The sequence below is a fragment of the Carcharhinus amblyrhynchos genome, chromosome 23 (genome assembly GCF_965287045.1).
Source record: "Carcharhinus amblyrhynchos chromosome 23, sCarAmb.v2.hapA, whole genome shotgun sequence".
NCBI lineage: Eukaryota > Metazoa > Chordata > Chondrichthyes > Carcharhiniformes > Carcharhinidae > Carcharhinus > Carcharhinus amblyrhynchos.
In genome coordinates, this window is record NC_137346.1 from 8,466,922 (window position 1) to 8,493,255 (window position 26,334).

A 26,334-nucleotide genomic window follows, 5' to 3' on the forward strand; every position below is an offset into this window, starting at 1 on the left:
TCCTTCAGTTTAAGCATAAATGATGCATTGGCCTTAGAAGTGGGCCATTGCCCAGATTCACACAGATTCATACCAGGCTCAGGCTAAATCATGACTGGTTGTAGAAGCTGGTCTATACTGCTTTCCGTTTGAGGAAACAATCTAATCAAGGTCCAAAAACGATAGAAGACTTTAACAGTTTTACTGTATCGACCTGGTTGTGTGTGTCAGGAAACCCAGAACAAGGAGATAAATCTAAAACATTGAGTTTGACCATCCACAAGCAAAATCAGGAACACTCAACGTGAAGAATAGTGGAATCTGGAGCTCACTCCTTCAGAAAGCTGTGTACGGCAGATCGATTGAAATGTTCAAGACTGGAACGCATTAAGACTTCTAGCGTTATTAGTAAGACCACAGCAATAGTTCAATAGGAGGACATCTTATCCTTAAAAATTACATCATTATAATAGAGGAGATTCATAAAAGGATGACAATTTACAAATCAGGCCGATATGATGACAAATACATTTCATCAGCACTGGGGAATATTGAGTACTTTGGTAGGAGGGTATTAATCAGATCTTCAAAATGACAGGTAAAGATGATGTAATTGTAATTACATTATCTGGTGATAAAGATGTTAATTTATTTAAATTAACAGATCTCCCAAGGTGCTGCCTACACTATTTTACAAGTGACAGGAGCTTTGTGTTATGCTGCACTCAATGCATTATATAACAAAGGATACACGTTTGGCTTGACAACCCTTTTCCAACATAGAGTGACTGCTTTGAGGATAACTGTCTGTTGCTAAAGGCATTTAAATTGGTTTGTTTCCTTATGGCTACAAAGTGCCACTGGAGGACAGCTGACCAGATAAATGACCTTTTAACCAGTGTATCATCCCAAGATCAATCAGAGGCTAACGGTACAGAGGAGTTTGTGAAGCTTTTTTAAAACAAGTTAAATAGAAGTTGAATGCAGTTCATGTTCTCTTCCCAAGTCAGCAGGAGGAATAAGTTTATTGGACCCCTGATGCTTAAAATCGGTGGCTGCTTGTAAATACTCAGCACCTCCTCCCGGGCAGAGGCGAGCCTTTTCAGATCAGTGGAAAATCAACAGCACATCATAGAATCCCTACAGTGCAGAAGGTCACCATTTGGCCCATCAAGCCTGCACTGACCACACTCCCACCCGGGCCCTAGTCCAGTAGCCCCACATATTTAACCCTGCTAATCCCCGACACTAGGGTCAATTTAGCATGGCTAATCAACCTAACCCGCACATCTTTGGACTGTGGGAGGAAACTGGAGCACCCAGAGGAAACCCACGCAGGAGAACATGCGGACTCAGCAGGCAGTGACCCAAGCTGGGAATTGAACCCAGATCACTGGTGCTGTGAGGCAGCAGTGCTAACCACTGTGCCAACCAAATAATTGGTTTTCCAATTTACAAATAATATTCAATTGTGATTTGTAATTAGGTCATTTGGCCCAAAAATAAAGTGTGGTGCTTTCACTGGTGTCAACCATCTCTGTAGAGCAATCAAGTCAGTTCCAATCATTCGCACTATCCTTGTAGTCCTGAAAGTTTATTTCTCTCAAATGCCCATGCAATTTTCTTTCAACATCATTAATTGCCTCTGCTTCCAGCAAGTTCCAGGCATTACCACTCACCGCATGAAAGTTCTTTCTCGTACCTATTGTATTTCCTGAACAAATCTTAAATCTTTGCCCCCTTGTCTTTATACATCAGCTAATGCTATAACAAATTTTCTTTATGCACATGATGAGACAGACTACAAAACCAAAGGGTACAAGGCTAAAAAAGTTACATGAAATTTCCCTCTTCTCTAGTTAGTACAGAAAGGACATCCAGCAAAAATCAGCTAATTGCTAATTTGATTTTGAAGTGTATAAATATTTGCACAAGATAGCCTGAAGGTTATAAGCCCAAGAATAGACAAAGGTGATCAAATACTCCATGTATTTTGCACTGCTGGGACCATGGAAATGTCATGTGAAATGCAACTTGTCAATTAGAATAATGTAATGCTATATTGATATCCTATAATTCAGCATGATTACCCTTGGGAGTTGGGGATTAGCCACAGATATTGATCTCTCAAATTTTTTTTTTACCTATTATTCGCATCGTTCAGGAGATTAAATGAGCATCCAATCCATGAAAGAGCAAATTATAGCTAGTCTATTGAGAGATTGAATTTGATGGTACAAATAGTCTCCTTCTGTGTCCTATGCTTTTATTTATGGAGATGCAATTTTCACAAAATACGCATGGCATTTTATCATGTACAATCTGAACATCAATCGTTAATTAAAACCTTAGATGTTCCAAAGCAGAGAAGTGTGGAGAATGATATCGAAGCAGGTTGCAATTCTAATGCGGAAAGGTACTGTAGAGGAATTTAAACATCAATTACCTAACCTGGAGACCAAATTAATTGTGCAATTGCTATTAACAAGTTTGTGTTTTACAGAAGGCAAGATATTAATAATTACTCAATATCTGTAGAGAATTGCAGGGGCACTGTTAACCCTCATCAGTGCAGGAGTAAGCCACTTACTATCATTCAATTTGCCACACAACTAGAACAGGTTGAGCTCACTTACTTGGACTGGTAGGGGTTAAGGCAGGCAATGGGTACCACTTTGATCTGTGATCCTCCAATGCTGCTGGGTAGTCCTCTAATACCACTCGGCTTACTTGATATCCTGTTCTCACTTTTTGCTGGAGCACTGTGGACTAGAAGCAAGATATTTTGCACGTTAATACTATCCTTATTTTTAAAGGAAAGTTGATACTTTTATACAACGCTCTAGGCTGTGTTCATGGTCGATTTTATAAATTCACATTCAAAGTTGTGTACTAAATAGATTTAAGACTCAGCAGATTAATTCTTTTCTTTTGAAACTGCTTCTTCATTATTATTTACTAATTAGAATCACATTGGAGGCAGCCATTCAGTCCATCATGCTGACTCTCTAAGAGTTATTATTCCCTGTACTTACAATTTCATCTTTACGTCCTTTAAAAAAAACATTCAAGTGCCAAAGTTTCACTCATTAGGGCTATGCTCCATTAAGTTCACTGAAGTATTGAGTAAGGAACATCAGAATTTGCAACTTTATCAAATAACAACCATAAAAGGTATTAAAAGGTATAAAAATCTGAGCAAACCATTAAATACAATGCAAACTTCTTTGATATACATGCAAAAGGCTTGACACCACAACTTCTCACCTGAAGCAGCATCAGATGCATAGCTATGTTGCACTGGTTTAACTGCTGACTGATTGGCAGGAGCAGCTGGCTGCTGTGTCTGACCTGCATAATGCCAAAATTAAAAAAAATGCTGGTAACCTACACCAATTTAAAATATAAACATAACATTCACACCATCTTACAGAGATCAATCATTTTGGATCCAGAACATTCTTTATCACTATCTGTTGATTTACTTCACGTTAATGGGAAAATGTCAAAGATAGGCAAATCTCATCATGACATCATTCAACCGAATACATTTCCTCAAATGCTCAGCTGGATCAGGGCAAAGCTGAACCTTATGGACATAGGAGATGTCAGGTTTGATCTCTGCTCTGCATGAAGTTGAGTCATTTTAGGAAAGCAGCTGCAGGCATACCACTATTGACATTGGTTTCTCGAGTTGGGAAGGGGAACAGGGTTAAAATTCCACTTCTGATCACAGTCCAGCAAATGCTACACCAACTACATGGGTATGGACTTTGGGCAAAAATGGATTGTCTTGACAATAACACCATAAATAACCCGTTGGCACTTAATTGTCTGGGTTGCCTAGGCAGATAAAGCAGCAGAATGTATCCACAGGACGGAATGTACCCAATCTGAAAAATGTGCTAGTTAGGTGCATTGACCCGAACAAGTGCCAGAGTGTGGCAGCTTGGGGAATTTCACAGTAACTTCATTGCAGTGTTAATGAAAGCCTTCCTTGTGACTAATAAATAAACTTTTAACTTTATACCCAACAAGTAGTCAACACTTTCAAGAGAGTCAGGGACAGAACTATATAAAAGGGAGAGAGAAAATTGGAAAAACGAAAGCCCAACTTGATATTATTTTGCATACATAGCTTAATTACTGTTAAAAATTAATATGTGGGGAAAAAATTGGTCAGATAATACTTGCCTTCGTTGATTGGCACTGGATTACCAATTTTCCCATTCACCTGATCAGCTGGTTTGACAACTTTCAAGTCAACGATCACCACAGCACGTCTAGAAGGGGGAGAAACAAATTGAACACATGAATGACCGCTTGCTTAATCTACTAATTTAGAAATCTTTTAATTCTATAAGTCACATTTTACCACATTCTAGCAAAAAGTGAGACAATCCAATCTACAGCAAAAGACTGAGATCCTTTATTGAGATGAAACCCCCAACAAATAATTAGTTTAGAGGATTATGAAATTTTTAAAATGAAACTTGGCACTAAGACAGTAGCATTTTTCACAAATAATAAGACAGCAATCTAATGAAATTGTTTGAAGAACTGGAGATAAGTAGTTTAAGAACTAACCTCATACTATCAGCAACATTAAGTTACTATTTAAGCCTCCTTTAGTTTACGTCTACATTAATCCAAGGATTGTCAATTTTTTATGCATAGAATTATACAGTGCAGAAGAGGCCCTTTGGCCCACAAAGTTAATTTATTAGTCACAAGTTAGGCTTACATTAACATTGCAATGAAATTATTGTGAAATTCCCCTAGCCACCACAGTCTAGCTAGCGCTTGTTTGGATCAATGCACCTAGCCAGCATGCCTTTCAGAATATGGGAGGAAACCAGAGCACCCAGAGGAAACCCATGCAGACACAGGGAGAGCGTGCAAACTCTACACAGACAGTGGCCCAAGCCAGGAATCGAACCTGGGTCTCTGGCGCTGTGAAGCAGCAGTGCTAACCCCTGTGCCACCGTGCCGCCCATCGAGGCTGCACCGACATGCGTGAAACACCCAAACTCCCATCTAATCCCATTTACCAGCACTTGGTCCATATCCTTCAATGTTATGATGTGCCCAGGTATTTTTTTAAAGATTGTGTGGTAAACTGCCTCTACCACTCTTCCAGGCAGCATATTGCAGACTGTCACCACCCACTGTATAGAAAGGTTTTTCCTCACATTCCCCCTAAACTTCCAGGCCCTCACCATGAATCTATACCCCCGGTGACTGATTTTTCAATTAAGAGGTCAGTTGCTCCTTATCCACTCTGTCCATGCCCCTCAATCTGGTCACCCCATTCCAAACACCATTCCATTGCTCCAGTTAAATGCACTCTTACACTACTACACCCTGTGCCCCCCAACTTGTCCTGTTGTGCCATCCACTCAATACTACCGAGTTCATCAACTGCTGCATTACTTTCTATTCTATATTACCCATGGTTCCCAGGTATGGAGGGATTTCCTTATGAGAGGTTGAAACCTTATTGGGATGTATAGGATTCTCAGAGCTGGACTGGAGCTGGAACATTGCATCGACTGCTGCTGAGGTGTTGTTTCCCCTTGTGGGAGAGTCTAGGACCATAGAGTATAATCTCAGAGTAAGGGGATGCCCACGTAAGACAGAAAAGAGGAATTTCTTCACTCAGATGCTACTGAGCCTGTGGAATGCTTCTAAAAGAACTGTAGAGAGTGGATTGTTTGTTATGTTCAAGGCTGAGATAGATAGATTCTTAATCAGTAAAGGTATCAAGGGTTATGAGGATAAGGTGTGAAAGTGAAGTTAAGGATTATCATTTCAGATCAGACATGATCTCACTGAATAGTGGAGCACTCAGTGGACCAAATGACCTACTTCTGCTCCTATATTTTATAACCTTAGATTGGTAGAGGCTGCCTGGACCTGTAAAGTTTTATCTTTACATGTCTTTATCTTTACTAAAACAAATGAGAAAAATGAAACATAAATTAGAACTTTTCATAGAACTTCACAGCCAATTAGCACAGAAAGATTTCACAATCAGCAATTAAATAAATGACCAGTTAATCTGTTTTAAAATAATGCTGATCTGGAAACTGCTCATTCTCAAGCAGTGCAGGAAGGCAGATACAGTCTGGGTATCATGTCTCATTTAAAAGATGGCATGTCCAACATGCAACACTCCTCAGTATTGCACAAGGGTGTTGTTCATGCTTGTTATTAAAGTTCTGATGTGGAACTTGAACCCACAATCTGCTGACACAGTGACTATCATCACTGATCCAAACCTGAGAACTTGTAATTGGAGCGGGAACAGTGCATCTTGCTCTGATTACAGATATTCTGTCAATACGGAGCCAAATGCAAATGGTTCGCAGAACAGAAAAGACTTCTTGGTGAGGTGACTATATTCATCCTTGCTATTGGGTGCATTCCTGATTTGGGTTTGGTCTTCCAACAGGGTATGTTTCACATCATACTTCTACAAGGCCAATAAGAAGTTTCAGAACTGTGATCACGTATCGAACAGCAAGTAGCAGACTGTTTATGCATCATTCTGCACAGGTGCTAAGAAAGGCCTTCCGTACTTGATGCAGCTGAAATGGGGGACAACAAAATAGCTTCAAAGAACATACAGCAACATAAATCACTAATTCAGCTTACATTTATGACCTCTGCTCTTGACTGTGTGTGTCTCTCTCCTCAATTTTTCTAGTCCCCCATTATTTTTAAGATAATATTTAAAATCAAGGTCAGGGTTTATTCTCATCCAGTAAAACTATTTTTGGATTTTTCAGTGTTCCGCACTATGTTCCTGTAAATATTCAATTAGAAGCATTAGTACAGCATTAAGAGACCAGTTTCAGAAAGAGTACGAGAAATCATTAGTATGTGCATAATACTGGTGGCATTGATGCAAGCAACTCTTATGATGAGAATAAAGCTGAAATCAAACTGAGACAGGGTGGCCAACTAGTAAACAAAAGTAGCTTCTCTTCAGTTCCAGTAAAGAGCCACACTGGGACTCGTAGTGTTAACTTTGTTTCTCCATTCACAGATGCTGCCAGACTTGCTGATCTTTTCCAACACTTGCTATTTTTATATTGCTTAAAACTAGCTTGCAGTGTTACATAAATCCATGAATATTTAATCTTTATGGGGCACACTAGGTTAAGATGTGCATGTGGTGCATGGCACCAAAAAGAGACAGAATACAAGCTTTATCACGTTTCAAATTAGTTTGGATCCAGCACAAACCTGTTTTGCTAGAGATGGCTTTGCACTTTGCTAGCTTCAACACTGTGGGAAAGTAAGTTACCCACTGTCAAAACATCTTGGCACTTGGATCACAAGGCTCATTGTGTTACCGAGACAGAGAAAGGCATTCTTTCTGCATGATGGTGATTCTTTTGGAGTAGGCCTGATGGACTACGCCATCTTCTCCTTCCCCTATTTCTTGTGTTCGTTCCTAAGCTAACTTTCTCCATTGTAAGACTGGATAGTATATATTAAATGCAGAAAGACAGAAACGTTACAGGCTGTAAGGTTCAGCCAGAAATGCCGCAGAACTGAATTTACTTTCTTTTCATCGTTTGGGGGGGGGGGGGGGGGGGTGTGTGTGTGTGTGTGTGTGTGTGTGTGTGTGTGTGTGTGTTTGTGTGTGTGTGTGTGGGGTGGTGGTGGTGGGAGAAGAAGAAGAAGAAGGTGCACGTGTGCATGAGAATAAAAGGAGGACATGCTTCAGACAGCGGTAAAGCAATGAAAGATGTTCATAATCATGGCAATAATGAGGAGCCAGAAGCTCCTGGTTCATGTCCCATTCCAAGACTTGATGGCCAAGTTATGTGTTTGCAACGTTCCTAACTGGTTGAGTATTAATCTGCCAGTCTTTCCAGCATACAGCAATGGGACATGACAACAGAGATTGATTCCTGGTCAGCCATGTAATGGAATGAAAGTTGGAGTCTCTCCGTCATTATTCATATCTCTGGATTGCAATAAAATTGCAGAAGTACATATTGCCATAGCAATTTGAATTCCTTGGAGGGGCAGTTAGCTGGAAGCCCGAGCAAATCAGACTGGTGCCAACAGCAAGCTGTTCAATTCCCATTTCAGTTGGGGTGGATTCAGGACCTGCCTTCTTGCCCTACCCATGGTGCAGATTTCAGTACTGTGGGTCAGGCAGAGAACTGAAGCAGCAGCAGCAAGTATCGATATGACCCTTGCATTCCTTTGCATTAACAGCTGGCACAAGTAATCCACCGGTGGAATAAAGTGCTCTCTGTTTCAAATGAATGCTAGCATAAGTCCAAATGGACTGCAAGATTGTTCAGTGAAACACAGCCAAATACAAAAAAAATCAATACCATTCTTGTTGTGGTTAATTCATTCCATGTTTCCACTTGTAATTTGTCTGTTGCAGACAGCCGGTCCCATCTTCAGTTTATCTGGGACCAGACACATCCAATCTCCAAACTAGCAGCTCATGGAAATTTCAATGTTGATTGCTGATCATATGCGTGACCCATTTTAACATACAAATTAGGAGGAGAAGTAAACAGGCCATTTGGCCCCTCGGACCAACTCTGCCGTTCAATAAGATCACGGCTGAACTGACTGTAACCTCACCCTCACATTCCTGCCTACCCCCAATAACTTTTCACCCCCTCATTAACCAAGAATCTATCTCACTCTGCCTTAAAAATATTCAACATCATTCTTCCTCAAATGACAATGGACGCAGAATTTCAGACTCTTAAGATCCTCAGAGGGAAAAAAAAATGCCTCTGCGTCAAATAAATGACCCCTTAGTTTTAAAGGCTGACCTCTAGTTCTAGATTCTTCCACAAGAGGAAGCACTCTTTCCACACTGACTCGGTCAATACCCCTCAGAAAATTAAGGGTTTCGATCAAGACACCTCTTACTCTTCTAAACTTTAGTGGACACAAACTTAATCTCTTCAACTTTTTTGCATAAGACAATCCTCCCATTCCTGAATTAGTCTACCTACCCTTTTCTGAACTGTGTTTCTGACAAATTTAAATGAGGCCAATACTGTACACAATACTCCAACTATGGTCTCGACAACGTCCGGTGTAACTGAAGCATAACCTCCCTACTTCTGTGATCAACAGATATCAGAATAAACGACAGCATCTTATTAGCTTTCCCAATTGTTTGCAGTTCCTGTATACTTGCCTTTTGTGATTCACGCACTAGGACACCCAGATTGCTCTGCAACTCTGAGCTCTGCAATCTTTCACCATTTAGATAATAAGCTTCTTCTTAATTCTTCCTATCAAAATGGACAATTTCACATTTGCCCACATTGTACTCCATTTGCCAGTATTTTGCCCACTTACTTGTGTCTCTTTATAGCTTATGTACACTTGACAATTTACCTATCTTTGTAACATTGGCAAATTTAGCAACCATACTGTTGACACCTTCAACCAAGCCATTTAAATTTAAGAACATAAGAACATAAGAAATAGGAGCAGGAGTAGGCCATCTAGCCCTTCGAGCCTGCCCCGCCATTCAATAAGATCATGGCTGATCTGTCGTGGCTCAGTTCCACATTCCCGCCCTCTCCCCATAACCCTTAATCCCCTCACTTATCAAAAACCCATCAACCCACGTCTTAAAAATATTTAGCGAGGCAGCCTCCACTTCAACGGGCAGAGAATGCCAGAGATTCACCACCCTTTGAGTGAAGAAGTTCCTCCTCAACTCCGTTCTAAACCGCCCCCCCCTTTATCTTGAGGCTCTGCCCCCTAGTCCTACTGTCCTTTCTGAGCGGGAAGAGTCTCTCCACCTCTATCCTATCCATCCCATTCATCATCTTATACGTCTCAATGAGATCTCCCCTCATTCTTCTAAACTCTAACGAGTACAAGCCTAGTTTATTCAGCCTCTCCTCATAGCTCAACCCCCTCACCTCCGGTATCAGCCTAGTAAACCTCCTCTGCACTCCCTCCAAGGCCAAAATATCCTTGCGCAAGTGCGGCGACCAAAACTGCACACAGTACTCCAGCTGCAGCCTCACCAATGCCCTATACAGCTGCAGCAAGACCTCCCTCCTTTTATATTCAATCCCCCTCGCTATGAAGGCCAGCATCCCATTCGCCTTCCTGACCACCTGCAGGCTGAGTTTTTGCGACTCATGCACAAGGACCCCGAGGTCCCTCTGCACCGTCGCCTGCTGCGGTTTTTCGCCACATAAGTAATAGTCCTTCCTACCATTATTCCTACCAAAGTGGACCACCTCGCACTTGCCAACGTTGAATTCCATTTGCCAGTTCCTGGCCCATTCGTCCAACCTATCTAGATCCTTCTGCAGACTCTCCACTCCCTCCACGCAATTTGCCATTCCACCAATCTTGGTGTCATCAGCAAATTTTGACACCATACACTCAGTTCCCTCCTCCAGATCATCTATATAAATGGTAAATAGCTGAGGCCCCAGCACCGACCCCTGGGGCACTCCACTAGTCACCAACCGCCAACCCGAATAGCACCCATTAACCCCCACTCTCTGCCTCCTATTTGACAACCAATCCTCTATCCACGCTAACACCCTACCCCCAACTCCTAAAAGTTGGGGTCCCAGCAATGATCTCTTTGTACACCACTCATCACATCCTGCCAACCAGAAAGAGACCCATCATGCCAACTCTCACTGCCCTGTTAGTTAGCTGTGTAAATAAATTACCCTCCACACCATGAATTTTTATTTCCTGCAATAACTGTCAATGTGGTACCTTAACAAATGCCTTCTGGAGATCCAAGTGCATTAATTCCCCTTTATACACAGCACACGTGCCTCTGTTCACAAAACAGAAGCCTGGTTGCCTTGAATTTTTCTAAATGCTCTTGCTATAACATCTTTAATTATGGCTTCTACATTTTCCCTGTGAGAAATTTTTAAAATTTGATTATTGCCACATTTTTGGTATACAGTGAAAAGTATTGTTGTAGAGTAGAAGGAAAGGAGGGTGCACAATGCAGTTGTAGCTATGGTGCAAAGAAAGATCAATTTAATATAAAGGTAGGTCCATTCAAATGTCTGATGACAGCAGGGAAGAAGCTGTTCTCAATTTGATTGGCACGTGATCTGATTTTTGTATCTTTTCCCTGGTGGAAAAAGATGGAAGACAGTATGTCCAAGGTGCTTGAGTATCCTGGCTACTTTCCCAAGGCAGTGGGAAGTGTAGACTGAGTAAATAGATGGTTTGCGTGACGGACTGGGCGACGCTCACAACCCTTTGTAGTTTCTTGTGGTCTTGGTCAAAGCAGGAGCCATAAGGAGTTGTGTTACATTTGGAAAGGATGCTTTCTATGGTGCATCTGTAAAAACTTACGAGTCATAACGGACATGCCAGATTTCCTTAATCTTCTGAGAAAGTAGAGGTGTTGGTGGGCTTTCTTAACTATAGCATCAGCATGGAGGGATTAAGACAGGTTGTTGGTGATCTGGATTCTCGACATGAAGTTCTCGATCATTTCTACCTCATCCTGTTAACGTACAAAGGGGCAAATCCTACACCAAACTTCCTGAAATTGATGACTATCGCCTTCACTTTACTGGCATTAGTAGAATCATACAGTGCAGAAGAGGCCCTTCAGCCCATCAGGTCCACACTGACACATTAGAAACACCTGACTCCCACCTAATCCCATCAGCCAACACTTTGTCCATAGTCCTGAATGTTGTTATGTGCCAAGTGTTTATCCAGATACCTTTTAAAGGATGTGAAGCAACCTGTCTCTACTACCCTCCCAGGCTGTGCATTCTGGACCATCACCATCCTCTGGGTAAAAAAACTTTCTCTTCATCTCCCCTAGACCCCCTGCCCCTCACCTTAAACCCATGCCACCTCATGACTGACCCATCAACTGAGGAGAACAGCTGCTCCTTATCCACTCTGTCCATGCCCCTCAATCTTGCATACTTCAATCAGGTCACCTCTCAGTCTTCTCTACTCCAAAGAAAACAACCGAAGCCTATCCAACCTCTCCTCATAATTTAAGTGTTCCATCCCAGTAAATCTCCTCTGCACCCCCTTCAATGCAACCACATCCTTCCTATAATGTGACAACCAGAACTGCACAGTATTCAAGCTGTGACCTCACCAAAATTTTATACAACTCCAACATGACTCCCTACTTTTGTAACCTATGCCTCGATTAATAAAGGCAAGTGTCCGACATGCCCTTTTCACCACCCTACTAACATGTTCTTTTGCCTTCAGAGATCTATGGACATTGAGGGAGATGTTACTGGCGTCACACCATTTCACTAGATTCTCTATCTCTTTCCTGTACTCTGTCTCATTTTTGAGTTCCAACCCACTATGTTGGTTTGCATTCCAAACCTCCCTAGAAATCAGAAACTAAGTTTTTCTTTGGGTGAAACAGCAAGCGCCAGCAGCAGATCAATTAGAGTCACTCAGCTAGGGCAGATTAAACCCGTCCGGATTTAGCTTGACACCGTCATTCTGTTGTGGATCTGTTGCAACAACAGGCAAACTGCAGATGATCTAGGCAATCTAGGAGGCTAGAAATGATCTGCGCCACGACTATCCTTTTGAAGCATTTCATAATCATGGATGTCAGAGCAACCGGGCAATAGTCATTAAGGCACATTGCCTGGCTTTTCTTTGGTACAGGGATGATGGTCATCTTCTTGAAGCAGTTAGGGACCTCAGACTGGTGTGAAGAGATTAAAGATGGCTGCGAATACTGCTGCCAGTTGGTCCATAAAGGATGCGAGTGAGCTTTGTTGGGCACCGATGTTGAGGATAATCATGGAGGTGGTGTTATTGCCTATCCTTACCCATTGTGGTCTGTGGGTTAGGCTAACCGGCCTGTATTTTCCTGCTTTGTCTTTTTCCCTTTTTCAAATAGGGAGTCGCATTTGTTATTTTCCAATCTAATACAACCTTCCCCAAAACTAGGAATTTTGGAAAATTAAAACCAATGCATCAACTATCTTATTATCCACTTCTTCCAAGACCTTAGGGCAAGTCCATCCAGACCTGGGATGTGTTAGCTCATAGACCCAACAATTTGCTCACTACCACTTCCCTGGTAATCATAATTTTCCCTAGCTTCTCCCTCCCAGCCATTTCCTGACTTACAACTATTTGTGGGATAATACTTATGTGCTCTTTCGTGAAGACCAGTGCAAAATAGCTGATTAAATAATCCCTACTTTCCCTAAGAATTGCCCAGATGCACTCTCTTTAGGAATGCTCACTTTAATTATTTTGTTTAAATATGCAAAGAAACTCTTACCAACCCACTTTATATTACAAGCTTGCTTTCTCTCGTACTCTCATGTTTCCCCATCAATATTTTTGTCATTCTTTGCTCTTTGTATCCTTTCCAATTTTTGGCCTATCACATCTCTGCATAAACATACTTTATATTCAAGTTTATGGATGCCAAAGGTACTAATCTTTAGCACTGCTAAAAATATTCAGACTGACCCACTATTTTGACTCCCCCCTCCACCCCCCAGTCAAATGCAACAGGTGGTTAAACTGAGATTATATTTTCAGAGCCAACTAAAATACAAGGTGCATTGAAGAAATACGTTCTCATTGCAACATCCAAATTCAAAACCATTTTCAGAAACAGACCATTATTTCACCGGCTTATCAAGTTTAGCAAAATGTCTAAACAAACCTGCTACAAGGAGAGCTCACTGTATCTAGCTCCCAAGGCATCATATTTATTATAGAAACAGAAACTCACACTGAAGATGAAATGAATCATCATTTGAAGTTGAATAAGACTATATGACACAGCAGTAGAAGTGCCATTCAGCCCATGGAATCTGCTCTGCCATTCAATGAGGTCATAACTGATCTGGTATGATAACCCTCAACTTCACTTTCCTGCCTTATCCCCACAACTGTCAAATCTCTTACTGATTAAAAATCTATGCATCTTGAACATACTTGACCACCCAGCCTCTAAAGTAAAGAATTCCACAGATTCACCACCCTCTGAGAGACGAAACTCCTCCGCCATCTGTTTTGAATGGGCAGCGCCTTAACTCTTGAGATTATGCCCTCTGGTCCTAGACTCTCCCACAAGGGGAAACAATCTCTCAGCATCTACTGGAAATGAACATCACATTACTATTTCCAACAGCACAGAATATACCACTTTATTATTCTAAGCTGTTATTTTTAAAATTCCACCATTATTTAAATATTACACATCTTGGTGGGTTCATGTCTATTCCATAATTTGTGCACATAATTGAGAATGACATTTTAGTGAAGCCCTAATGTCATCATTGGAGGTGCCATTGAGACATTAAACCATGATCCTGTGCAGCTCAATAGAAAATATTGTACGGCTCTATGAAAAAGCAGCCAGGGATTTCGACCAGTGCCTCGGGCAATATTATCGAGCCATACTTCCAGACTGGCTGGTCTTGTGTCTCCAAGACCTCGCTGAACATAAACTAGCTTTATTTTCCTTTACAATTGACTAAAAAGAAAAACTTGCATTTAAATATCACCTTCACGATCTGAGGATGTCCCAAACCAATTAAACATTTATGAAGTTTTCTCACTGTTGTAATATTGGGAAGCTCAGAACAAATGATATATATGCTTCCACAAACAACAATGAAATAATAATTAGAAAATCTATTTTAATGCATAGGCTAAAGGATTGGCCAAGGCACTGGCGAGAACCTCCTTTCTTTTTTGAATGGTATCTTGGAATCTTTTAGATCCATTCGAGTTCCAAACCCAACTAGATTATTTCACCTAAATGGCAGTGCCTCCAAAGCGCACCACCTACTCAGTCCTGCACTGGGATACTAGATTATGTCTACCTTGAGACTTGAGCACATAAAGCTGCAATTACCACGGCTGCCTCAAAAGGCATGTGTTACCACCAAGTTTTGGGATGCTACATAGATGCAGGTTCTCTCATATTCACTGATCTTATCCATACAGATTATCTTTGCCAATCTTCTTAGCCGCTCTTGAACCAGTCATTTGGAAATATATCTGCAACTCACCATCAAATTTTCTCCTCCTCCAGCCCAGATGAGATTGTCTTTTATTGTCTGGGGGGACCCTTTATCATTTAAGCATTAATGTAATTTTCAATGCTCACATACCTTCCATCCTTCATCGTGTTACAGATGAACCGGTTGATCTGGCAGACGCAGTTTACTGCAATAAGACCCTCATCACCCATGTAGTTCAGCTGAGTTGCCAGCAGGAAAGCTACAAGAACAAGAATGATATTTTAAATTGATTTTATCAGCTTTATTTCTTTTGTCCTAATTCTATAACAACAGCATCTATAATGTAACAAAAAGTCCCAAAGCACATTACAGGAGCATTATAAAGCAAAATATGACAGTAAGCCACATATTAGGCAAAAATTTGATCAAAAAGGTAGGTTTTAAAAAGTGTCTTGAGGAGGAAAGCGAGGGATAGAAGAATAGGGACAGAATTCCCAAGCTCGGGGCCAAGGCAACTGAAGATACAGCCACCAATGGTGATGCAATTATGATTGAAATGCACAAGAGGCCAGAATTAGATGTGTGAGGGTTGTGGATTTGGACGTTCTAAATAGAGAGTGGCAAGGGCATGAAGGAATTAAAAGAAAAGCTGCTGCCTCACTAATAATTCAGGATTACCTGACCAATTCAACTGATAGTTAGTCCAGGAAGACTGCAGATAATCCAGTTCAACTTGACATAATTTGAGATGATCGGTTTAGTTTTCCCAGTGTTAACTGGAGAAAGCTGCAGCTCTTCCAACACAAGGCATCAGATTTTGAACCAGCTCACGTGAGCAATAAGGGTTGATCCTGTCTTCGACAAAGACTGGGAGCTCAGTGTTTCTTAACAATATAAGCAAACATGGTGTTCCTATCCAAACTGTTGGCTTCCAACTATATCTCAACTACACAACTACTGTTACCGGCCAACATCAAGTCGCAGGTAAGCTAAGACTTTTCTTCAACTGAAGGATCGTCAGTTCAAAACTAACTAGTTCAAATGGTAAAACATCCAAATCTTCCTACATTCCACATATTACCAGCTCCTGCCCAATGGTCACAAACTTAGCTTTTAGGTTTGGCAACTATGTACTTTCTTCCTCCACCTTGCTCCACTGCAAAGTTGTCAATCATCATTGTGAGTTTAGCACATTCTCCTCAAAATCTATGCCTACAGGCATGGTTTCAATCACCTCTCTATTCCTGGCTTCCATTTGTGAAGTGATTTCTCATTATGTTAAAATGTACCATACAAGTGGTTGTAGAGTAGTTCCAGCTTAATATTGCAGAAGCAAATCTATGATCAGTATGCTAATATGATGCATAAAATTCAATGAACTGGTTGAACAATTAAATTATTTTTAGTTAGTTAATGTAAACAAATTTTGATCAGCAATACTTACACGACAGTGTATTGATTCCATCACTCATTAGTACACGATACCTTGGGGGCCCATTTGTAATGCGTCGGATACTCTATATGAATCAAAATAAATTGCTTATATGGCAGAAGCAATATTGGCTGTAAACAACCACTATACAATGCAATAAAATAAGCAAAATACAGCAGGTGCTGGAATCAAACAGTGAGAGAGAATAATGGAAAACCTCAGCAAGTTTGGCAGCATCTGCAGCAAGAAAAAACAGAGTTAACACTTAACTCTTCAACAGAGCTAAACGGGGAAAATGTGTGGATATTAAACTATAGCTGGGAGAGATTGCAACAGTTATATAACACAACTGATGTAAGCAGAAGGGACCTTTTCCAGTCTGCAGATCCATCCAATGCTAGAACAATTTAAAGCTGCGATCATCATGGGGTTCATTGGAGCCCATTTTGGAACTTACAAGATAGAATTACAAGGATAGTATTGTTCCTCTTTTGTTGGCTTTTCTGCACAATTTGCCTGAAATTGATGCAGTAGAATCCAAAGATTTATTTTTCACTGGTTAATAAACATGATATTAGATAAAGGTGGCCTCATTTCCAGAACAAATTAATCACTATTGGAAGTTTCTGCTAACTTTGTAGGCCTTCAAGGCAGCTCTAAAAATTGAAACAAACAAAGTTCTGGAAAAACTCAGGTCACCCAATCTGAGTTTCCTCTCACCAAGGTAGAGGAATCCACTTTGAGAGCAACAAATACAGTAAACCAAATAAAAGGAGGTGCAAGTAAAACATTGCTTCACCTGAAAAGAGCATTTGGGGCCTTGAACGTGAGGAAGGTGATGTTAAAATTGAACTGATCCTTCTGCAAACTCATACGTTGTAATAGTTTTTGCAAGTATTTTTTTTAAAAATTAGTAGGAAACTGACCAGCACACCTCAATTATACAGCAACAGATTTGCACGTTTCTTTAAAGTCATTTTCAGCAATCAGGTGCTGCTCTGACATGTTAATTTTGTGACAACTGCATTTTCAGCTGCATTAATCAAACACAAGTTTTTTTTTAAAAGAGAACTTTACTTTTTAAAATTCTATTTCAGAAAGAGTTGGTGCAGACTCAATGGGCTGAATGGCCTCCTCCTGTACTGTGGGGTTTGTATGAATTCATTTCTATGAACATGCAGATCTTTTAGACTGTGGGAGGAAACCCATGCAAGATACGGGAGAAAATACAAATTCAACACAGACAGTGACCCAAAGCCGGAATTGAATCTGGGTCCCTGGTGCTGTGAGGCAGCAGTGCTAACTGATGTGCCCCTATCCGATATCAAGTTCTTGACAGGGTGTTATGGAGAGGGCGATTCCTCCTGGGAGAGCCTAGAACTAGAGGTCACTCATGTAAAACAGATGATGCAAAATTATTTCTCTCAGACTCATATGTCTTTGGAACACTTTCTGAAAAGGTGGTAAAAGCATACTTCTTGAATATTTTTAAAGCAAAGGTGGATAGATTCTTGGTAAGCAATGGGCGATATTTTACCGGGGTAGGCAGGTCACAGATTTGAGGTTACTGTCAGATCAACCATGATCTTAACAAATGGTGGGGGGAGGCTCAGGGTGCTGAATGGCCTATTCCTGCCATGTTCGTATGTTTACATGGCAGATTTTGTGTTGCAAGCAACCTAGAGGGGGAAATTTCCAAATCAGTTCAATTCTGAGCCAAACATGCTCTTGAATCACCAACTGTGCCCAAAAAGAAAACCACCCCTGCAGTTTTAGGTCTATCTGCCTTAAGAAATGTTTCTGCTGATCTAAACAAGCCGAGTCTGTTCAACCATTTTTGGTAGGAGGGACTAAATATGATTAAAATAACTAAACAGTTGTAAGAACATAACGTAAGAAATAGGAGCAGGAGTAGGCCATCTAGCCCTTCGAGCCTGCCCCGTCATTCAACAAGATCATGGCTGATCTGGTGGATCAGTTCCACTTTCCCCCCATAACCCTTAATTCCCTTGTCTATCAGAAACCTATCTACCCATGACTTAAATATATTCAGTGAGGTAGCCTTCACCAGTTCAATGGGCAGGGAATTCCAGAGACTCACCACCCTTTGAGTGAAGAAGTTCCTCCTCAGCTCCGTTCTAAACTGCCCCCCCCCTTATTTTGAGGCTGTGCCCTCTAGTTCTGCTACCCTTTCTAAGTGGGAAGAATCTCTCTACCTCTACCCTGTCTAGCTCCTTCATTATATGTCTCTATAAGATCCCCCCTCAGCCTTTTAAACTCCAAGTACAGACCTAGTCTATTCAATCTCTCCTCACAGGCTAACCCCCTCATCTCCGGCATCAGCCTAGCGAACTCCTCTACACTCCCTCCAACGCCAATATATCCTTTCACAAATGCGGCGACCAAAACTGCACAGTACTCCAGTTGCAGCCTCACCAGTGCCCTGTACAGTTGCAGCAAGACCTCCTTGCTTTTATATTCTATCCCCCTCGCTATAAAGGCCAACATTCCATTTGCCTTCTTGATCACCTGCTGCACCTGCAGATGGGGTTTTTGCGATTCGTGCACAAGGACCCCCAGGTCCCTCTGCACCGTAGCATGCTGCAGCTTTTTGCCCTTTAAATAATAATCCCTCCTACTATTATTTCTACCAAAGTGGATAACCTCACATTTACTAACATTATGCTCCCTCTGCCAGGTCCTCGCCCACTCACTCAGCCTTGTTGTCTCACAGAGCTGGAATAAAAGCAATGCCCACTCTGTTCAACTGACTAAAATATATCTGTAGCAACAAATGCAAGAATTTCACACTTTATAGTTTTATTAACAAGGGTACATTACGCTAAATACATTTTTTAAAATCTCTGGATATTTCCATTGTACCTTGTAGCTAAACAGAGATTAACTGACAATTATCACTGCAGTTCATTTGAAAGCATACCAGGGTGTTTTTCTACTTGGGTAACAAAAGCTGAAAGAGAACACATCGAGCTACTCAAGAATCTCTCCCCAAATCTGGAATATCAAGAGCATCATTGTCAGACAACTCATGGTTTACCTCCTCACCATTTTTCTCTATCCATCTTATGATGGCACATAAACAGGAGGAGGGGGAAAACAGTAAGACATGCTGCTTAATATTTTATGACAAAACTTCAATTCACATGCAGAAAAATAATTGAAGTCTCAACAATAAGTGGAATAAGTAGATTACAAATTGGGCAAATGATGTATTATCTATCATTCATACTCAGAAACTAATATTTTCATTGCTCTGGAACTTGCTTTTATGCAAAACTGTGGTATTCAGACTGCAAATCACGTTTGGCATACAGTTAAGTGGAGTCATTTACATGATATGTAATGCCAAATCAGTTGACCTAATTACAAGGCAGTAATATTCAACAGAAAAACAAAATACTTACAATAACTTGTAGAAGTGGTTGTGAAGGAGATCCTCCTTGAACTATTGACTATAAAACAAAGTGGAAGAGTTATTACTCAAAGAGATATGTATTGCCCTTTTCATAGGAATTACAAAACAGTAAGTTGAGTCACTATGAAAGATGGACCTTTAGGTTGAAGTACTTTGCAATTAACTTGAAAGGTGAGTTTGCAATTCAAGCACATTACACCTCAAAGATGCTACACGGTGGAAAGTCATGCCCATGCCTTTAGCATCTCCCCAAATCCATGACCACACCTTTAGCATCTCCCCAAATCCATGACATCAGATTTCATATTGCAGACATGAATCAAAGCATGCCATCCCAAATCTGTGCAGCATTTTCACAAATATGTGGATGGTCAACATTAACAAGAATGACATCAAGTACAAAATTGGGCAAATAACGACAGCCATCTTGGTTCCCATCACATTGTGAGCTCAGACCTCAACCAATATCAAAGGACAATGAACACATCATTAAATGGAATAGCAAATGAAGTAATAATAAAAGGTTTTCAGCAGTGTATTGCACATTAAAATTCTTATGAGAGCATTGAAGTCACATTTATGGTTCCTATTTGGATTGTATTCTCTAGTCAAAAATTAGATGAACTTGACATTTTTCCTCCACTACTATTGGGTACATTTTCAGCATTTCACAATGAAATGAGCTTTAATTCAATAAACTTACTTAATGTTAAAGAATGAAACTTTAGGTGCTGGGGCTCGAGTTCAGAAACTTCTCCCCCCAAGCCACTCTCGTCCCACCTTTAAGATGCTCCTTAAAATCTAGTTCTTCAACCAAGTCTTTTAGCCACCTGTCACATGTGGCTTGATACCAAGTTTTGTTTCATTACACAAAGGAACAGCACAAAGCCAGAAAGGAAAAAAGAAAAGTTGATGGAATCCTGTGCTTTGGAAAATTATAAAGTTGCACAATGAATTACTCTGCTTATACACCATTAAAAACGCAAAGGACAAAGTTAACAGCGGGGAGAGGGGTGATATAAAGCCAACAGGTTAAGAGCATGAGGAGAAAGAGAAGTTAATTGATTCTTTCATGCAATACAGACATTCTCAGCAAGGCTAGCATTTGTTGCCTATCCCTAATTGTCCTTGAACTGGGTGAAATGCAAGGCCATTTCAGACGGCAACTAAGAGTAAACCACATTACTGTGGATCTGGAATCACGTCAGTCAGACCAGGTAAGGATAGCAGATTTCCTTACCTAAGGCCATTAGTGAACCAAGTGGATGTGGCAATCAATGATAATTTCATGGCCATTACAACTCAGACTGGCTTTACATTCCAGATTTTATTAAGCCCCACCCCCCCAGTTCAAATTCCACCAGCTGCGATGTTGTGACTTTGAACCTACACCTCCAGAGCATTAGCTTGGGATCTCTGGATTACATTCTGAAGAGCAAAGTACGTAAGTAAAAATAATAGTTATTTTGTTGGTGACATAACTTCAAATTTAAGCTGGGAACAAAGTTTGGTGCTGAAATTGGTAAACATAATGCATGACTACTGCATGAAACAGCTATGCACGTGCACTGTCTTTTGAGGGTTCTTTGAATAAATGCTTCATTTGGTGAATGGAGGTCAAAGGCAACCTTTAGGGTCAACAATCAGAATGATCCAGAATCTGAAATATTAAGAAAAATGAAATTTATCTATTAAAAATGAATTCCTTCAAAGAACTCAGGCAATAGCTTAATTAACTGGAAGACTCTGGGGGCAGCATGGTGGCACAGTAGTTAGCACTGCTGCTTCACAGTGGCAGAGACTTTGGTTCAATTCTGCCTTGGGTGACCATGTGGAGTTTGCACGTTCTCCCTGTGTCTGCATGCGTTTCCTCTGGGTTCCTTCCACACTCCAAAGGTGTGCAGGTTACGTTGATTGGGCATGCTAAATCATCTCCATGTCAGAAAGATTAACAGGCTAAATACGTGGGGTCACAGGGATTGGTCTGGGTGGGATCATTGCCGGTGCAAGCTTGATGGGCCAAATGGCCATCTTCTGCACTGTAGGATTCCATGATAAGATTCAATGTTTGAAATTCAGTATTTCAATACAGAACAAGCAGAGGCTGTATAAATGTGCAGAGGACAAATTTACAGGGTGTGTGGGGAGACGACTGGAATGTATCAGAAAATTGGAACACATTGTTGAGCAGCCAGCACAAACTTGACATGTCAAATGTCATCCTCCTTAAAGTTTTAAAAGTTTATTTATTAGTGTCACAAGTAGGCTTACATCGACACTGCAACAAAGTTACTATGAAAATCCCCCAGCTGGCACATTCGACTACACCGAAGAGGAATTTAGCACGGCCAATGCACCTAACCAACACATCTTTCAGACTGTGGGAGAAAACAGGGGTACCCGGACAAAGCCTATGCAGACACGGGGAGAACATGCAGTCTCTGCACTAAATGACCCAAGCCAGGAATCATACCCAGGTCCCTGGTACAGTGAGGCAGCAGTGCCAACCACCATGCCAACATGTTTTAACCCAAAAGGTTGCTGATCAACACAGACTTACCTTTTTCCTTCAGATACTGGCTAATCTACAGAGCCAGAGAAATGTTCCAACACAAAAATGAACATGTGTACCCCAGTGTGTTTGTGTGCAAACTTTCTCAAACTATTTGCTGCACCTTGCTATGCACATATTGCCAGTCACATCTACTGATATCACAAATGAATATTAGTCAACAGTGCACTCGTCTATTTGACATTTTGGAAAACCCTACGGACATAAACAGCAGAGAAATATAAAACTTCTCTTGCACTTAGATTTTCTGAATACAAACTTGGGTTCTCTCAGTTTGTTTTAAAAATAGTCACAAATCAAAAAAGTCTACTTTAGGACTTTTTCCACCATTGTATCTTTTTCCTTTGCAAATAAAGCCAATGTAATCTTATTTTTATTAACAGGAAATGTTGGAAAAACAGCAAGTCTGCAGCACCCATGGAGAGAAAAAGTTAAAGTCCTTATGACTTCTTCAGAACTCTGACGAAGAGTCATACGAACGCAAAACATTAACTCTGCTTCTTGCTCCACAGATACTAAGTCGGCTGTGGTTTTCCAGCATTTTTCAGTTTTTTTATTTTTATTTCAGATTTCCAGCATCTATATTCCATTTAATAATACTTTATTGACTGCACCACAGTTGGCAGTCCTCCATTCAGCTATCTCAATACTTGACCAAACCTCTGGTCATCTGTCCTCCTTTTATGGCTGTGTCAATTTTATTTGATAACACATGGGGAGGAGGAATATTAATTACATTAAAATATATTACCTAAACAAAATGCAGTGTTTTGAATATATCTGAAGGAAATAATGGAAATTCACAACACCTGCTTGTAAAAATTCTAAGGATTTATACCTGAAAGGGTCAACCTAATTTAACTCCAGCTATATCTGACTGTTAATGTATGCAGCACAGTGACACAAAGGCTAGCAGACCGAGTGTATGCCTCATTGTCACCTGAACAGCACCTGAAAGGAAACATCCTCTCAGCATCCACTCTCTCGAGCACCCTCAAAATCCAGTGTTTCAATAAAATCACCCCACGTTTTTCGAAACTCCAGTGAGCATAAGCCCAAACTGATTTTAACGTTTTCCTCCCCCAAAAGGCGATCAAACTTGCCTTCACGTTTGCTCAATTATGGCAGAGTGGTTAGCACTGCTGCCTCACAGTGCCAAGGACCCAGGTTTGATTCCCAGCCTCGGGTCACTGTCTGCGCAGAGTCTGCACACTCTCCCCGTGTCCGTGTGGGTTTCCTCCGGCTTCCTCCCACAGTCTGAAAGGTGGGCTGGTTAGGATGCGGTGGCCGTGCTAAATTCTCCCTCAGCGTACCCAAACAGGCGCCGGGGTGTAGCGACTCGGGGATTTTCACAGTAACTTCATTGCAGTGTTAACGTAAGCCTACTTGTCACACTAACGAATAAACTTTAAACTTAAGCCCGGAGAGGAAAGTTGTGAGGGTTTTAAAGATTGCAGCTTTGGCCAAATTGGACTGCTGCTGTTGCTTGGTACAGTCCGGGCCCAATGCACAGGCTTCATACTCCACAGTCTATAACTAAAAACAAAACTGTGCCATTTTAACATGACCCCATGCTATTTCTCCCCTTTTTCAGTGCACATTTGAGAACTTTTAAGAAGAATTGCTCCCTGCGACACTGGCTGATAGAATTACACAACCCAGGAGGGTGGGGGTGAAACTAAATTATTTCCATGAGGTTAAAAACTGCTGCGTACACACCGCAATGGCTCCCTCTGACAGTCTAATCGCCATCCTTTGCTCCGTTTTGATCCCCGAACGGTTTAAAATTTTCTTCCGACTGCTCCCGCTTTTCCACCGTGGCGCCAAAATAACCCCAGCGCGCGCTCCTACTCGGCCGCCCAGTACTGGCAACACGCAGGTGCACTCAGCCCTCTGCCGGACTGCCGAGCTTCACTTTCCGCACTGCGCATGTCCAGTACTCGTTCATGACGCTCGGAGGTGGGAGACGGGCATTACGTGCTGACGTTTCAAGCTTCCCGCGACCTCCCCTCTCCGAGCCGCACGGGGAGCCGCCCTTCAGTCGGACGGTTCGGCTTCATTTTCCTTACTACGCATGTGCAGTGCCCTACCGGACCCTACCGGGTGCGGAGGGGAGAAGACGGTCGTTGCGTGCTGACGTTTCTACGCTCTCCTCCTCCCTTTCGGGGCCGCTCGGACTCTAACAATGCGCAAGCGCAGCCAGCCCTTCCGTTGGGCGGTTCGGCTTCATTTCACTCATTGCGCATATGCATTGCCCATACCTGACGCTCCGGGGTGGGGTGGACGTTCGTTGCGTGCTGACGTTTCAGGAGGAGGCGGAGGGAGGAGATGGGCCAGGTGTGGAATGGGTGACATATTTAACCTGTCAACAATAAGGCTTTCTGATTAATTTTCCAGACTTCAGGACATCCTGATATGTTTTACAGCCATTTAGGTACTTTTGAAGGAAAAGGTAAATTGCTGCGGATGCTGGAATCTGAAACAAAAACAGAGAATTGTGGAAAATCTGAGCTGGTGTTTTGTCATATATTTGGAGTACAGTCACATGTTTAAGTTTATTAGTGTCACAAGTAGGCCAGCATTCACAGTGACTTCATTGCTGTGTTAAAATCCCTTAGTCACCACACTCCGTAGCCTGTTCGGGTACACTGAGGGGGAATTTAGCACGGCCGATGCGGCCTCACCAGCACGACTTTCAGACTATGGGAGGAAACTGGAGCACCCAAACAAAACCCACACAGACATGGGGAGAATGTACAAACTGCACACGGACAGTGACCAAAGTGGCACAGTGGTTAGCACTGCTGTTTCACAACGCCAGGGACCTGGGCTCGATTCCTGGCTTGAGTCACTGTCTGTGTGGAGTTTGCATGTTCTCCCTGTGTCTGTGTGGGTTTTGTTTGGGTGCTCTGATTTCCTCCATGTTCTGAAAGATGTGCCGGTTCGGTATATTGACAGTTGCTGGACTATGGCGACTAGGGGAATTTCACAGTAACTTCATTGCCATGTTAATGTAAACCTTACTCGTGACTGTTTAAGCTGGGAATTGAACCTGGGTTTGATTTGATTGGATTTATTATTGTCACATGTATTAGTATGTAGTGAGAAGTATTGTTTCTTGCACGCTATACAGACGTAAAGATTGTTTATTCGTCACAAGTAAGGCTTACATCAACACTGCGATGAAGTTACTGTGAAATTCCCCTAGTTGCCACACTACAGCGCCTGTTCAGGTCAATGCACTGAACCACCGCGTCTTTCAGAATGTGGGAGGAAACCCATTCAGACACAGGGAAAACATGCAAACTCCACACAGACAGTGACGCAAGCCAGGAATTGAACCCAGATCCCTGACGCTGTGAAGCAACAGTGCTAATCACTGTGCTACCATGCTGCCACAAAGCAGACCATTCATAGAGAAGGAAAGGAGAGATTGCAGAATGTATTGTTACAGTCATAATAGCACATTATTAGAAAGTTTTAAAGAGTTAGAATAAAGTTTTAGAAGTGTGGAACAAGAGTATAAGATAGAATTTGAGGGCATGCAGGGCACAGCTTGCAAGGAGTTACCTTGCTCTGACACCATCTTGGATTGCAGTTTCTATCTTGGTGTATCTGAACAGTCACTGGAGTGTGACTAAGGGATTTTCACACTTTTAACTTCATTGCAGTGTTAATGTAAACCGACTTGTGACACTAATAAATAAACAAACTCAGGGTTAATATGAAGTACTTGTTCATTAACAAACTGTGGTCGAACACACCAGTCTGCACAATAAATGGCACATGCAACCAAAACAGAGTTCACAGATTTCTCCATTACACACCCAGATGTCAGTAGCACAGTGAGTAAACTAATCTTATTGAAAACCTTATTTCTCATGAGGGATTTCAATCTTCACCTCCAAAGATCTGAACTCGA

General features: G+C 41.5%; 1 protein-coding gene across 1 annotated transcript in view; it reads right to left on the minus strand.

Annotated features, from left to right (window-relative positions):
• Positions 1-24,329, minus strand: part of rpa1 (replication protein A1) — a 62,035-nt gene extending 37,706 nt beyond the window's left edge. The window contains exons 1-7 of the mRNA XM_080210795.1: positions 24,132-24,329; positions 19,830-19,877; positions 16,417-16,489; positions 15,123-15,231; positions 4,174-4,262; positions 3,247-3,330; positions 2,616-2,748 (exon numbers count right to left, since the gene is read on the minus strand). Of these exons, the coding sequence (XP_080066921.1) occupies positions 2,616-2,748; positions 3,247-3,330; positions 4,174-4,262; positions 15,123-15,231; positions 16,417-16,489; positions 19,830-19,877; positions 24,132-24,164 (569 nt within the window). The 5' untranslated portion in view covers positions 24,165-24,329. The remainder of the gene's footprint in view (positions 1-2,615; positions 2,749-3,246; positions 3,331-4,173; positions 4,263-15,122; positions 15,232-16,416; positions 16,490-19,829; positions 19,878-24,131) is intronic.
• Between the last annotated feature and the right edge of the window lie 2,005 nt (positions 24,330-26,334).